The sequence below is a fragment of the Lissotriton helveticus genome, chromosome 7, assembly GCF_964261635.1.
Source record: "Lissotriton helveticus chromosome 7, aLisHel1.1, whole genome shotgun sequence".
Classification (NCBI taxonomy): domain Eukaryota; kingdom Metazoa; phylum Chordata; class Amphibia; order Caudata; family Salamandridae; genus Lissotriton; species Lissotriton helveticus.
Window position 1 is genome coordinate 855,448,491 of NC_136068.1, and position 13,932 is coordinate 855,462,422.

The following is a 13,932-nucleotide window of genomic DNA, read 5'->3' on the forward strand; positions in this document are numbered from 1 at the left end:
AAAACTCACGCAAGGCCTCATAAATGAGGCCCTGAGTTTCTACCTGACATCCGTTGCTCCGTAATTTGTGTGCGGGGGGGGGGAAAAGGAGCGCAGTCTGAAAACTCCAACGTGGTGTCAGTATTTGTGAATATGAGCATGCGCACACGCGTGCTTCCTGCATATTTTGTACCCTTATACATCCTGATGCCTCTAGCACCCTAGAATTGTGCACGCTCCTTTGTCGTTATTTTCTTCTTAACTTCTGTGAACGCTCTGAGCTAGCAATAGTAACGAGAGCAGGACATGATAAAGTCACATCCAAGTACTGTAAACATTATAAATAAGCACGCTTAAAACCTGGCAGCGCCGCACACATTGCCCAAATTCTGTGTTGTACTATGTTTAAGAAAGGCGATGAGACACGAACTTGAAAATAAACGAATAACGTAACACTGACTGAGTGAACTTGACCCTTTTTTTGGCAGGGTAAACAGTATCCTCGTCATGAACTCTATGAGTGGCAGCCCTTGTATAGTACACAATAAAACGGTTTTGTCTTGTCTGTGCGGGCACTAGGGAGGACACGGTGCTTGCCTGCCCACTAGCTGAACTTGCTCAGTGCCTCTGAGCATGCCCTGTTAACCATGGAATCAGGCTTCATGTGAGCATGCTTTGTATGTATGCACCTCCAGTGTCACTGAGCATGAGCATTTGGATAGTCTTTTGTCATTGCATATGCGCAGTAGTGTTGCACGTGAGGGATAGAGATACATAAGTGCAGTTTAGAGGTAGCCCTTCCATGCGCATGCTTTGTAATACCCTGCACATGTGGTCCCGCTCAACACATGCCAAAGAGTTGCGTCTTTGGGAATTTTACACGCGCATTCTGTGTGCTGCCTATGTCCTCACTCACTTCATGGCGTAGTCAGTGCTGATCGTAGTCAGTGCTGATCTGCTGTTTAATTCTGCTGGAGGAACAGAACAGCAGAATTTAATAGTAATCCCGCTTTACGAGAGTAATGCAGAATTACAAAATTCCTCCAATTCTGCCAAATGTGATGCAGCACGCGCAATAAAATGTGTTTTATTTATTTGCATACTTACCTCCATTAGGCCATAATCCGGAGTTTACTACCCCCCACCCTGCACCTCCCCTGCCCTGCGTCACCACCCGAAAGCACTCCCCCCAGGAGCCGCTACTGCTATGAGGGTGGCACAGATGCTTTGCACAGGGCAAGTAAATTCTGCCTTATTGGTTTTAGATAGAGAGGGGTTCTGTGGGATTGTTTGCAGTAGTAAACACAGGGACTGCTGCAAAAGTGGTAGGGTTTCCCCGTGTAACCTTGTCCCTATTGGTTAGGGAGGGGCTGGAATTCACCACAACCCACAGGCAAATAACACATTAATATGGCTATCCTGAGCACCTTCTTCAGAATACTCTTAGACCTGTGGGAGACAGAAGAAATAGTGCACCTGCTGTTGAGACCTGTGGGAGACTGAAGGCTGGCCCTGCTCCCCCTTTTGTCTGGGGCAAAAAGTGGACTTCAAGGGTCAATTGTCTGACCTCTTCTTAAGCTACAAGGACACAAATAACTGCCGGAAGCTCTTCTCCTGGAGGACCCAGCTTACCAGTTCCAAATGGACCTGCATTTGCCTGCTGGCTGCTTCTGCTGGAGTTAGTGTTGACCTTGAATTGGGCTTCCTGAGGTCATGTTAACCTTGGCTGTGTCAAAGTGTACTCCTCCTAACATTCCTGAAAAACATGCGGCCAAGAAGGAGTCTGGCTACAAAGTCCTACTGAGGACTAGGACAAACCTGCCAATTATGATTTACCAAGGTGCATTGCCTCTGGGCCAAAGATTCCCTCCTGAGGTTTTCTGCAGCAGCAAATCCATTTCAGTGAGACCTTGTGTAGAGGGCATTTGGCCTCAAGAAGCCCTGTCCAGCTACAGATTGCAGACTTCTGAAAGTCAGAATGTAGAAATGTTCACTGGCACCGGTAAAAAAGTGTTCAGGCTTGGCTGAACCTTGCTTGGGTGTGAATTTTGAATTCCTCCCACATGAAGCTTCCTTGACAAAAGTCAACAGCGTCACAGAGACCTGGCCTGATCGCTATACTGCCTCATGGAACCGTTCTCTGTCACAGCCTGCTGCCTTGCCCTGCTGATGATTTTTGATTTCCATTTCAGTGATTAGCCAGAAGTTAAAGTTTCTGTCTGAGATGAATCCGGTTTCTGTATTGAATCTGCACTTCATTGCCTTCAGCCTTAACACACAACTAGTGCAACCAGATGACCGTAGTTGGGGCTTAACTTTTTTGGGTACATATTTTTGAAGTTTAAAAATTCATATCTCCAGCTTGCCTTATCAGATCTTTGTTGTTGTGGTGCCATTTTGTTCACCAAAGTATTTTTTATATTCAGAAATTGGTGTGGGAATGTTATAGTGCTGTGTTTTGGACTTTTTAATTTACTGTTTTGGTACTTCTAAATGCTTTACACATTTTCTTAATGCTTTTGTGCGCCATACTCAAAAGGTGTTGAGCTCAGGTTTCAATTATTGAAGCCTCTACTGGACTGAACAAGAAAAGTGAAATTATTAATTGTGGTGGATTGCCGTCCACCTCAACTAATAATACACTTTCTCACAGATACTATCATGAATGTCCTTAATTTTACTACTGAAATATGAAAGAAGATTATTGCACAGGATTAAAGGCCTAATTTATACTTTTATTGGTAGCCCGGGCCCATCTGCGTGGCAGATTTTCCATCCACCACCCTTACTCGAATACCATTTAACGTTTTAAGAGATCTCCACTGGCTCGGTGGATATCTCTGTGCCTTTGGAGAAGTTGCTGTCATGGTACCTCAAGTTTGGTGAGTGACTGCCTATTTCAGGCAGCTACTCACCAAAACAACTTGATTTGGAAAAAAAACCATTAATTACCCTGAAACCCTGGGAGTTTTCTCAGAGATTCTGGGTTAATTTTTCTATTTCCTGCTGTTCAGGACCATCGGTTTTCCTGGCAGTCCCAAATCGAAAAAGAAATCCTTCAGACGCCTAATTAAAATAGTGTGGACGGCCTGATATACCTACACCGATGGTTCAACTCTGTTTTGCCTTTGTGCGCGTTTTTCCGACCTCGGAGCAATTGAGAGCAGTGCAGTTGGGTTCTTGGCAGTCTGTCTGACTCCTAATAGGGAAGCAGTCTGTCAGTTTAATGGACAAGGTCCTCCACTACGTTTGTGATGGAGTAGCCGCTCAACCATACTCTAAATGGGTTCCAAAGACTGTGGAAACTGCTTATTTCATGTTGTCAGGATTGGGAGGTTTTGACATAAATTGAAATAAAGTTTAGGGAATGTGCAGCAAGAGCGATAGTCACTTAGGAAAGAGGACTTGGCATTGAAAATACATCGCTTATATTTTTAGGTGTGACTAAAAATTATGGGGTTGTGATTTGCAAGAGGAGAATAACATTCCATTGGGAAAACTGTTCGATTTACGTTATTTGTGAACATTTTTGGCACTCTCATTTCATCCATGTGGATACAAATGGCACACACACCTTCTGGATCACAGTAAACCCCAAATGCATGACTACTCAAATTTAAAGTCACCTATATCCTTTCCTTTGTTGCTCGGTATTTTCCTAATGGTGGGAACTCCTAATGTGTAGTTCCTATGGTTTCTAATAAATCCAGTTATTATATTTAGTTTTGACCATTCCACTACACAATACACGGTAAACAATAATATACTAATCGACACAAATTAAAATGCTGAAAAATGTAAGAAGCGCATTTTAAGATGTATCCAGAATCAGGCAGACATTTTTGTTTTCCTAATTCCTAGTTGAAGACCTAATTGAATGAAAACCATAAAATAAAACATCAACAAATGTACTGACTAAAACATTTGTTTAAAAGATTTGTGCAGTATCTTTTAAACTTGTTTTTTTCTAAGCCCTACTACTGCAAAAAGTATTTACATATGTCGAGGCAGATTTTTCAACCTGCCACTGTATGCAGTTCACTTTACAAACAGAAAATGACTGCAAACACGCCAGTGTTATTATTTTACTAGGTTACCCTCATAGAAATGCTGATTACAGATTGATGCTTAGAGGCACTAATAACTTATTTTTTACATCCTAATGTTTTTATGTTCTGTCTACATATGAAATAATACAGTGTTCCTATTTCTCTTTTTTGTTTGCAGTTAAACTATAAAGACTGTGAAAAAGTTGTGAAAAAGCATAGCATTAATGGCCAGCGATTTCTGGTAAGCTTTTTCATAGATTTCTAAATGCAAGCTGCAATTACAATTTTATCTCGTGTTTATTTGTTCTCTTACCCAGGTATCGTCCTACTCCCCGTGTAGGACGATTGATTTGCAATTATATATTCTCCATCAGTGGCTTTGTAATCTGTTTTGGTCTCTTTGGGGCATATTATCAAGCCTGGGCGATAAAATTATCGCCACTTTATCGGCCTAAAGCTGCCGATAAAGCGGCTATAATGGGCTTGATAATATGCTATTGAATTCCAATCGAAGCCCATGTTAGTTGACTTCACATCTAACGTTGGCTTTGATTGGAATTCCATAGAGCATATTGTCAAGCCCATTATCGCCACTTTATCGGCAGTTTTCTTCCGATAAAGAGGCGATAATTTTATCGCCCAGGCTTGATAATATGCCCCTTTGTGTGTTTATCTACGGGCAAAGCATCGTTGGTTATTTAAACCTGACTCCAGCTCGAGAGACACCATCCATGCAATGTCATGCATTTTTTGCAGAGAATTTCCATCTGCTAATGGTAAAAATATTACAATTCCAGGCCTAAGAGATTTGATTATTTTTCCCTGTGCCATTCTTTGTTCATTTTGAAACTGCACATTAGAATATTGCGGGGGGGGGGGTGCGGGGGGTCATCTGTATTAGGCGGCTCTCAAAGCGAGAGATGAGCAAGCCAACAAATGCATAGAGAGTAGAGCAGACCCATGGTCGTGGTTTGGCACTAAGAGTCAACATGGGAACTGGCCTTTAGGAGAATTGGCAAGTACATCATGTAACAGGGTACATTTAAACAGATAAGAAGGCTCGTAAACTATTTTTTTAAATACCTGCTAGTTTTTAATCTAGTGCACAATGGTTTATATCTGCCCCGCGTGGTGTTTATTAAAATGAAAGTGAAGTGAAGAGTCACAAAATTCACAAAATGTTCCCGGCTGTATGCCCTGAGAACGTTGACATGAGTGAGCCAAAAAGTATGCAGTTTATAATGCACGCTGTATTGTTATAATTTTTGAAGTGACAGTAGAGTCTATAAACCCATACTGATGTCAGCAAGTGGGGCTTTCGTACACCACACACTAAGAACTGAGGGGCATATTATCAAGGACCAGTGTTAAAATTATCGCAGTTTTATCGGCAGGAAACTGCCGATAAAACGGCGATAATGGGCTCGATAATACGCCCTTGTTAATTCTCATAGAAGCCCATGTTAACACAAGAACATGGGCTTCTATGGGAATTAACAAGGGCGTATTATCGAGCCCATTATCGCCGTTTTATCGGCAGTTTCAATTTTAACACCGGTGCTTGATAATATGCCCCTGAGTTACTTCAGGATGGTTCCGAAATCTACAGTCAAGGAAAATGAGGCAAACCAATTTAATCATAATGACAACATTTGGCTAGACTCCCATCCCAGATTTCCACACTTATGTTCTGCATTTGAGCCCCTGAACCATGTCGCCTTCTGTCCTCAGTGTCACACGAAGGACACTGCTTAGTATGTTTCTCATATAGGAGGTTACTGTGTTCAGAAAGGCTGACTTGTGACATACAAATATTATTTCTTAAGTAATCAGACGGTATGAGAAATATTTCAGGAACAAGTTAGTGTGAAGTAGTCTCAAACGAGGTCATTTCTACAGGATATACTTAGGACATCAAAGAGCACGGATGTATTATGAATCCATATAATTTGCTCTGTTTACATACATGTTTATGGTAAAATCACAGACTTTCCCTGACATAGGTAACACACCTATTTTAAGAGAGGCATTGTACTCCAAAGAAGAAATTGAATAGGGTTATAATAGGGGAATGGTGACTAAGAGCCCCAAGTTTACTCGGGTTTCATGCTTTCAAAAAGACAGGCCGGTGCAGTGTGGTTCAGCTAGGGTGACCAACTGGCATTGGTGCAAATTCAGGACGGTGAGTGTAAAAATTCAGGACAAAGGGTCAAAATTCAGGAAACAAAATCAGGACAGGAGGTCAAAATTCAGGACAAAACTTCAGGACAATAGATAGGTTTTACAGACACATCAGAGGTCGCGCAATAGTTTATAAGTAAGCCCAGACATTTCCAAACATATTCAACCATTTACAAACCTATCCATCATGTATCCTTCCATCTATCATTTCACTCATCCATCCCTTCATCCATCCCCTCATCCATCCTTTCACTCATCCTCCATTATCCATCCATCCATCCATCCACCCATCCATCCACCCTTTCACGCTATCCATCTGTACTTATCCATCCACTCTTCATCCCATCCATCCATTCACTCATCCATTCAGCCATTTACCCTTTCACCAATCCAGCCATCCTTTCACTTACTAATCCTTCCACCCATCCACTCTTTTAGTCATCCATCCATCCTCCCCTCTCTCTCCATCGACCCTTTCACTTAGCCATCCTTCCGTCCATCCATCTATCCACCCACCCATCCATCCATCTACTCATCCACTCATGAATCCATCCATTGACCCTTTCACTCATCCATCTATCATTTCAGTCCTTCACACATCTATTCATCCTTTTGTCCAACTACCCTCCCTTTCACTCACTCATCCATCCCTACATCCACCCTTTTACTCATACGTCCATTCATTCACCCTTGCACTTATCAATACATCAATCCATCCATCATTTCACTCATCCACCTACCCACCCATCATCCACTCAACCATCCACCCACCCACTCATCCATCCTTTCACCCACCCACTATCCAATCCACTGATCCATCATTTCACCCACCCACCATCCACCCACTCATCCATCCATCCATCCTTTCACCCACCCATCCATCCATCCATACTTTCACCCACCCACTCATCATCCATCATCCATTCTTTCACCCACCCACTCTCCATCCATCCATCCTTTCACCCACCCATCATCCATCCATCCGTCCTTCCCCTCATCATCCATCCATCCTTCCCTTATCATCCATCCATCCTTTCCCCTCATCATCCATCCATCCTTCCCCTCATCATCCATCCATCCTTTCACCCACCCCCTCATCATCCATCCATTCCCTCATCATCCATCCATCCATCCTTTCACATACCCCCCATCATCCATCCATCCACCCTTCCCCTCATCATCCATCCATCCACCCTTCCCCTCATCATCCATCCTTTCACCCACCCCCTCATCATCCATCCATCCATCCATCCTTCCCCTCATCATCCATCCTTTCACCCACCCCCTCATCATCCATCCATCCATCCTTCCCCTCATCATCCATCCATCCATCCTTCCCCTCATCATCCATCCTTCCATCCTTTCACCCACCCATCCATCCATCCTTCCCCTCCATCCATCCCCTCATCCATCCATCCTTCCCCTCATCCATCCTTCCTTCCCCTCATCCATCCATCCCTTCATCCATCCATCCTTCCCCTCATCATCCATCCATCCATCCTTCCCCTCATCATCCATCCTTCCATCCTTTCACCCACCCATCCATCCATCCTTCCCCTCCATCCATCCCCTCATCCATCCATCCTTCCCCTCATCCATCCTTCCTTCCCCTCATCCATCCATCCCTTCATCCATCCATCCTTCCCCTCATCCATCCATCCTTCCCCTCATCCATCCATCCTTTCCCTCATCCATCCTTCCTTTCATCCGTCATCCATCCTTCCCCTCATCCATCCATCTTTCCCCTCATCCATCCATCCTTCCCCTCATCCATCCTTCCTTTCATCCATCATCCATCCTTCCCCTCACCCATCCATCCATCCCATCCATCCATCCTTTCCCTCATCCATCCATCCTTCCCCTCATCCATCCTTCCTTTCATCCATCATCCATCCTTCCCCTCATCCATCCATCCTTCCCCTCATCCATCCACCCTTCCCCTCATCCATCCTTCCTTTCATTCATCATCCATCCTTCCCCTCACCCATCCATCCATCCCATCCATTTATCCTTCCCCTCAGCCATCCATCCTTCCCCTCCATCCATCCATTCTTCTCCTCATCCATCATCCTTCCCCTCATCCATCTTTCCCCTCATCCATCATCCAGCTACCCTTCCACCCATACATCCAGCTATTTACATTTTTTCTCCATCCTTCCCCTCACTCATCAATCCATCCATCCTCTCTCATTATCCATTTATTCAATCTTTCATTCATCCATTCACCCTTTCACTAATTCATCCAGCCATTCACCCATCCCTTCACTTACTTACTCGCCCACCTTTCCATATTAATTTTGAGCTGAGCCCCTTTGAGAAGAGGCCCATCAAGAACTTCACCCTCGCTGCAGGGGCCGTTCCAGGACTGGGACAGAAGCCACCCAGGGCGGAGACAGGATCCACCACAGGGGGGGACAAGAGCCATCATAGGCGGGGGTGGACTGGAGCCACAACATGGGGGGACAATAGCCATCACTGAGGGGAGGGCAGGAGACATCACAGGAGAGGGAACAGGATCCACCAGGGTGGGCACAGGGGTGGGCATGCAGTATTATAGTATCATCTTTGGCTCCTCGCCCCCTCCTGCACAAGACAACGAGAAGACAGGCTCTCTGTCCAAAATGCCATCCCCCACTGTGATGTACAGTACTTACAGGAGAAACTCTAAGAGAACTGATTGAACTGATTGTCCTCCATACTTTGTTAATCAGTGTGGGTGTGATTGTGCCATTTCTTTATTGTATTACATTATGGACTGCATGTTTGAAGAACCGAGGTTTGCTTACAATTTAGTGACAGTAATTAAGCTCGGTGAAGAGAAGCACATGCTGCCTCGGTGTAATCAGGGGTGTCATCTGGCCGAGTCTAGGGTGTTTGGGCCGTGGGTAGAAATGGAATGTGTGAGGCCCCTCTAAATAGCACCTCTTAACAGCTTCAAGCACCTCTTAACAGCTCATCAAGGGCTGGAGGTGTGAGGGTTGCCACCCCGCTGTGCCTCTCCAATGCTGCAGGTATCTGAGCTTTGGTCCTGCCTCGGAGTCTGTTACATCCGACCTCAACAGCATCGGAGTGAAGAAGGGAGGTGGGTGGAAGCTGTGCCGGCTTCAGGGTGGGGCAACCGGTGCCCTGTTAAAATGACGGACAAATGGCGTCCGTTAAAGAATCCTTCACGGACAACGGACAGACGGCCGAAATTACGGACTGTCCGTGAAATTTACGGACTGTTGGTCACCCTAGGTTCAGCTGCAGACTGAAAACCTGTATATTATTCAAATTATGTTGTCTATTTGAACTGCAGTTCAGTAGAAAAAAAATCAAAGGGAAAATCGCATCCTCATAGTTTATTCAGGTCCACCGTTTGTTTTTAGTTCATTTTTTTCCAGAGATGGTGGGCTCAGCTCTATAATGACTCACCAATCTAATGGGCAAATGATCAAGGCTGAGCCTCGGATGCTGTGCCTAGCTAAAGCACGGGGAGCTCCCAATAATAAGCATATTGTACTTCTTAGAACTGTGAATAATAGGCGTTATCATCCCTCACTGTTCTTTTTACCACCCTCATAAAGAAGCTAGGCTCACTTGGCTTTGTCATGATCTGAATTTGTGATCGGCAGATGATACCACAATCAAGTCACTTACTGGCTATTATGTCTGCATAACTGTTAGTATTTTGCACCATTCACAATAAATGGTGGCGTTCCTAAGGTTAATCAAGCCCGAACAAACTTCAACTCGTTTAACCTTTTTAAGAAAATGTCTTTATTGATAATTGTTTTAAAACATTTATACAGTTTGTAAAGCCACATGTCGCTGCAACGTAGTCTGTACGCACAGGGCTGGACTGGCTACCGGGCAGTTGTGTGTGCTGCCGAGCTGGGGGCTAATTTCTCTGTGGTGTGGACTTATTTCGTTGATGGGGACGTGCGTGCGCTTTGAAATAAAAAAAGCAAAACGAATTTCGTTTTGCACACACAGGTCCCCATCAACAAAATCATCCCCCTGCTTGGCAGGACACACAACTGCCCAGTAGCCAGTCCGGCCCTGTGTACGCAGCTAATAAAACATATAAAACACATTGGGTCCGATTCACAAAGGTAAATAAAGTGAGCCAAAAGCATAACTCTATGACTTTCAGTATTTATAAAGGGCATTTACTACTCGTAAATGTACTAAAAGTCATAAAGTTTGATGTTCGGTATTTACAGAGGGCACCTTTTTGAATGCCGAAAGTCGTAAAGTTTGATTTACGTCCAACTTTACCTTTGTGAATCGGGCCCATTGTCTACACCCAAGTAGATCGAACAAAAACTTATAGACTCAGCAAGCCTGAAATATCCAATTCTCCACCCATTTTTATTTGTAGCACTAAGTCCACATGTACAACAACCTCACGTGATATAATATTATATTATTGCCTCATCCTGTCTACTGGCCAGTTTGTTTCTTTCCAGTTCTCACCTCACTGTGGTTTTCAGCGGACTGTTTTTATGAAGACTGACAGTTACTCCCCCTTCTACCGCTGTGTGACCTCTGTGGGATATATGGTATATCAGTATATGCCTCTCACACATGTTGGGTCTCTCTGGTTGCGTGGACAGAAGTTGTTGTGGGGTTTTCCGGATAGGCTTGTCAGGAGTGCTGAATGGCTCTCCAGGATTATTCATTAGGATTCAAGAAGGTGAAGAAATGCACCCCACACGTCTTCAAAAGTGTGGATCCGATCTTGAAGCTTATATATGCTCTTTTCATATGTGGAAATGAGGAAAAGTTCCATCGCCCACTCCTTGTATAGGGAGCGCCAATGTCTAAGGATACATATTTTTGCTACCATGAGGGCTGTTTCCGTCCACCTCACCTAGGAAGAGGGGGCCTCGTCCTTGTCAATGAAGACATTTCAGATGGCCAGTTTTGCAGATTCTGTGAAAGCCAGTTGGCTAGTGTTGTGTAATGTATTCCAAATGGCCTCCCAGTTGTTATTGAGCTGTCCATAGGACCGTGGAACATGGTAAAGTTCACATCTAGGCTGGGCGCATCTCCAGCAACAATCATCCAGTATTAGTCTGGCTCGACTCAATCTATATGGATGCCAGAGCCATTTATGGAGCACCTTGAAGTAAATGTATTTCAATCTTGCTTCCCGAATAGATCGGTCATGAGAAGGTAAAATGTCTGCCCACTCATTGTCAGTATCATCTTCCGGTAAGCTCAAGTAACTCACTGGCCGCTCAGTGTTCTACTGTTGCTGCATGGGTTCTGAGCGGCGGCCAATGTTCCACTAATGACATAACGAAGAATATGAGGCATATGTCCAAGCAGTCTCAAAGCTTCTCTGGTAGCTTTCTTCACACACACAGAAGAGTCTCCATCCACTGGCAGCACTTTCTTCCTCCACAGATAAAAGTGGTGAAGCACATTAGAAGTAGTTTGAAGAGGACTGGCTATGCTTTTGGGGAGGTGGACAAAGCAGGGCTGTTTGTCACATGTTCATACTGGCTCCTGAAAGTTAGTGACTCAGTCAGGATAGAGGAGCCCTGTTATGTTATATGTATTTGTGAAGCAAACTATCACCAGTAAGGGTATCCTGGCAACTTTATATGTGTGTTTTAGTGATAGCATTGTAATTTCCCATTTGGGCCTGTCTTTGTTCAAACATTAGGTCAATGCAGGAATTACAACAGTTCTAATTATTATTCATCTGAATAGAATGTATTGGGATAGAAAATTCACTGGCATGGTGATGGACGGGCACCCCAGCCCTGATTGCCTCACATGCAAATATATCTGGATGTCTAGTGCTGATATTTAAGTCATAGGCAAAGAAAGAAGCGCCATGGCCCATGCCTGCCTCAGAAATTGTTGTCTTGATGGGCCTGGAGGGTTATGCAAAGTCCTACCCTAAAAAGTCGTAAAGGGCTACTTCCCTCACCAAAGACTTAAGTAGCGCAATCGTGGGGGGCAGCTTACAGTGTTTTAGTAATGATGATCAGCACCTGTGTCACTGGAGTGGGGCCTACTAGTCCACTCATATTACATTCTACTATGATTTTTCTAACTCCCCTTTGGCAGACATGGCATGTAGCAATGTGTAGAGTGTGCATTTGCTTCGAAGATGTATGTGTGACTGTGAGTGGTTTAATGTCTGCCAGTCTCCATGTTGGGTAAGGGACATGACCTAGAAGAAACAAGACCACTCACATTGGAAGCTGGAGCACCAGCATCTTCCTGCCTGCTAAGACCACGAGGACTCTGTAAGGAGGGACACTCTTTTGAGTAGCTGAGCGCGCTAGAAAACCCTATGTAACATAACATAACATAACAAGGAGGACAAAAGTAACTGTAAAGGAGTGCAGTTCAGTGGGGATCCTGTCAAGTGAATCCCTGAAGCTGAGTGTGAGATTTGAGCCATGTTCAGGACAGTTGCATCGACTGGACTGTCTACCAGAGTTCTTCCATTTGTCACCTCAGTATTCCAGGTGGGGACCATGGTAAAGAGTGAAAGCTGTCACCCTCATGTTTTGCTGTGAAAAGAAGCCGACCATCACTCATGCAGCGTTTTGACACAAAGGGGCTATCACCCTGGTGTGCTGTTCGCAATTCCTTATTTGACAAGTGGGTTCCATGGAGACTAGGAACCATAACCCTGGTTCATCTGGAGCAGCAAGCAACCATAAAGAGTAGCCGATTGCGACCCATGGAAGCAGAGCATTGATTCAACCACTTGCACCAAGAAATATCTGAGACCGGTGCTGTAATCAGGAAAACTTGCTGCATGCCTGGAGGAGTGTTGTGAACACCTGCCTTGTATGCAGCATTCAGACTTCTACTCACCGCCAGGCCACTGATGTGCATCCAGATCTGTCAAACTGAAGCTCCAGCAAGAGCGGGTAAGACTTATTGGTGAGCCTCTTGGACTCTGGGTGAACATATCTTGATTCAAGGTGCTATGGTACTAGGACACTTAGGGGCCTATTATGATAACTCACTTCCGGCCTGGCGGTGGCGATCCGCCCACCACATGTCCCTGTGACACCCCAGACACATTAGTATGGCAAGGGGCACCGGGGCGGACGGAAAGACCGTCAGTCGCTTTTCTGCAGGTCAGATTGCCAGCCGGGCGGAAAAGGCAGATAATGTGGAGGCGGTGCCTTGCAGTCACCCCCATCAATATTATGATTGATGTGGAAAGGCAGGTGGTCTTTGGCATTGGGGGCCCGTTGCGTGCCCCCAGGGTGTTGGGGGGTGCACTTAGGGGGTACCATACACAAAGTGGCAGGCACCCCACGGTGCCTGTCACGTGGTGCATGCCAATGCACAACATGCATTTTATGCGGGTGGCAGGTGCTGCTGACAGCACCACCCGCCACAATGCATAATATGCAGGATGCGACCGCCAGGGTGGCGGGCGCATCCTAATTGGCATAGTGGGACTGCTGCACCTCTAGTGGTTGGTCCCGTTTACCGTTACGATGGCGGGCGGACAATGTCAGCCCGCCATCGTAATGGGCCCATTAGACTTTTAAGAAGACATCATAACACTCCCAAGGCTTCTACTGATTAGCAGAGTCTAACCCGAATGTTGCCTGGCATAAATGGGGAATAACCACTGTCCATGTATAAGGGAGTGGGACCTGGAATTACCAGGACAATGCTAAAGTGTCAGCCTTACAATGACTTTATTGTGCACCGTATTTCACAATGTGTTTTTATATAAATAGTACTTTTT

The 13,932-nt window shown here is 45.0% G+C and overlaps 1 protein-coding gene across 7 annotated transcripts in view; it reads left to right on the forward strand.

Moving 5' to 3' along the window:
* Window positions 1–13,932, forward strand: part of LCP2 (lymphocyte cytosolic protein 2) — a 665,418-nt gene that overhangs the window by 39,265 nt on the left and 612,221 nt on the right. For all 7 annotated transcript variants that reach the window (XM_078653368.1, XM_078653363.1, XM_078653365.1 and 4 more), the window contains exon 2: window positions 4,207–4,269. In XM_078653368.1, coding sequence (XP_078509494.1) covers window positions 4,207–4,269 — 63 coding nt within the window. The remainder of the gene's footprint in view (window positions 1–4,206; window positions 4,270–13,932) is intronic.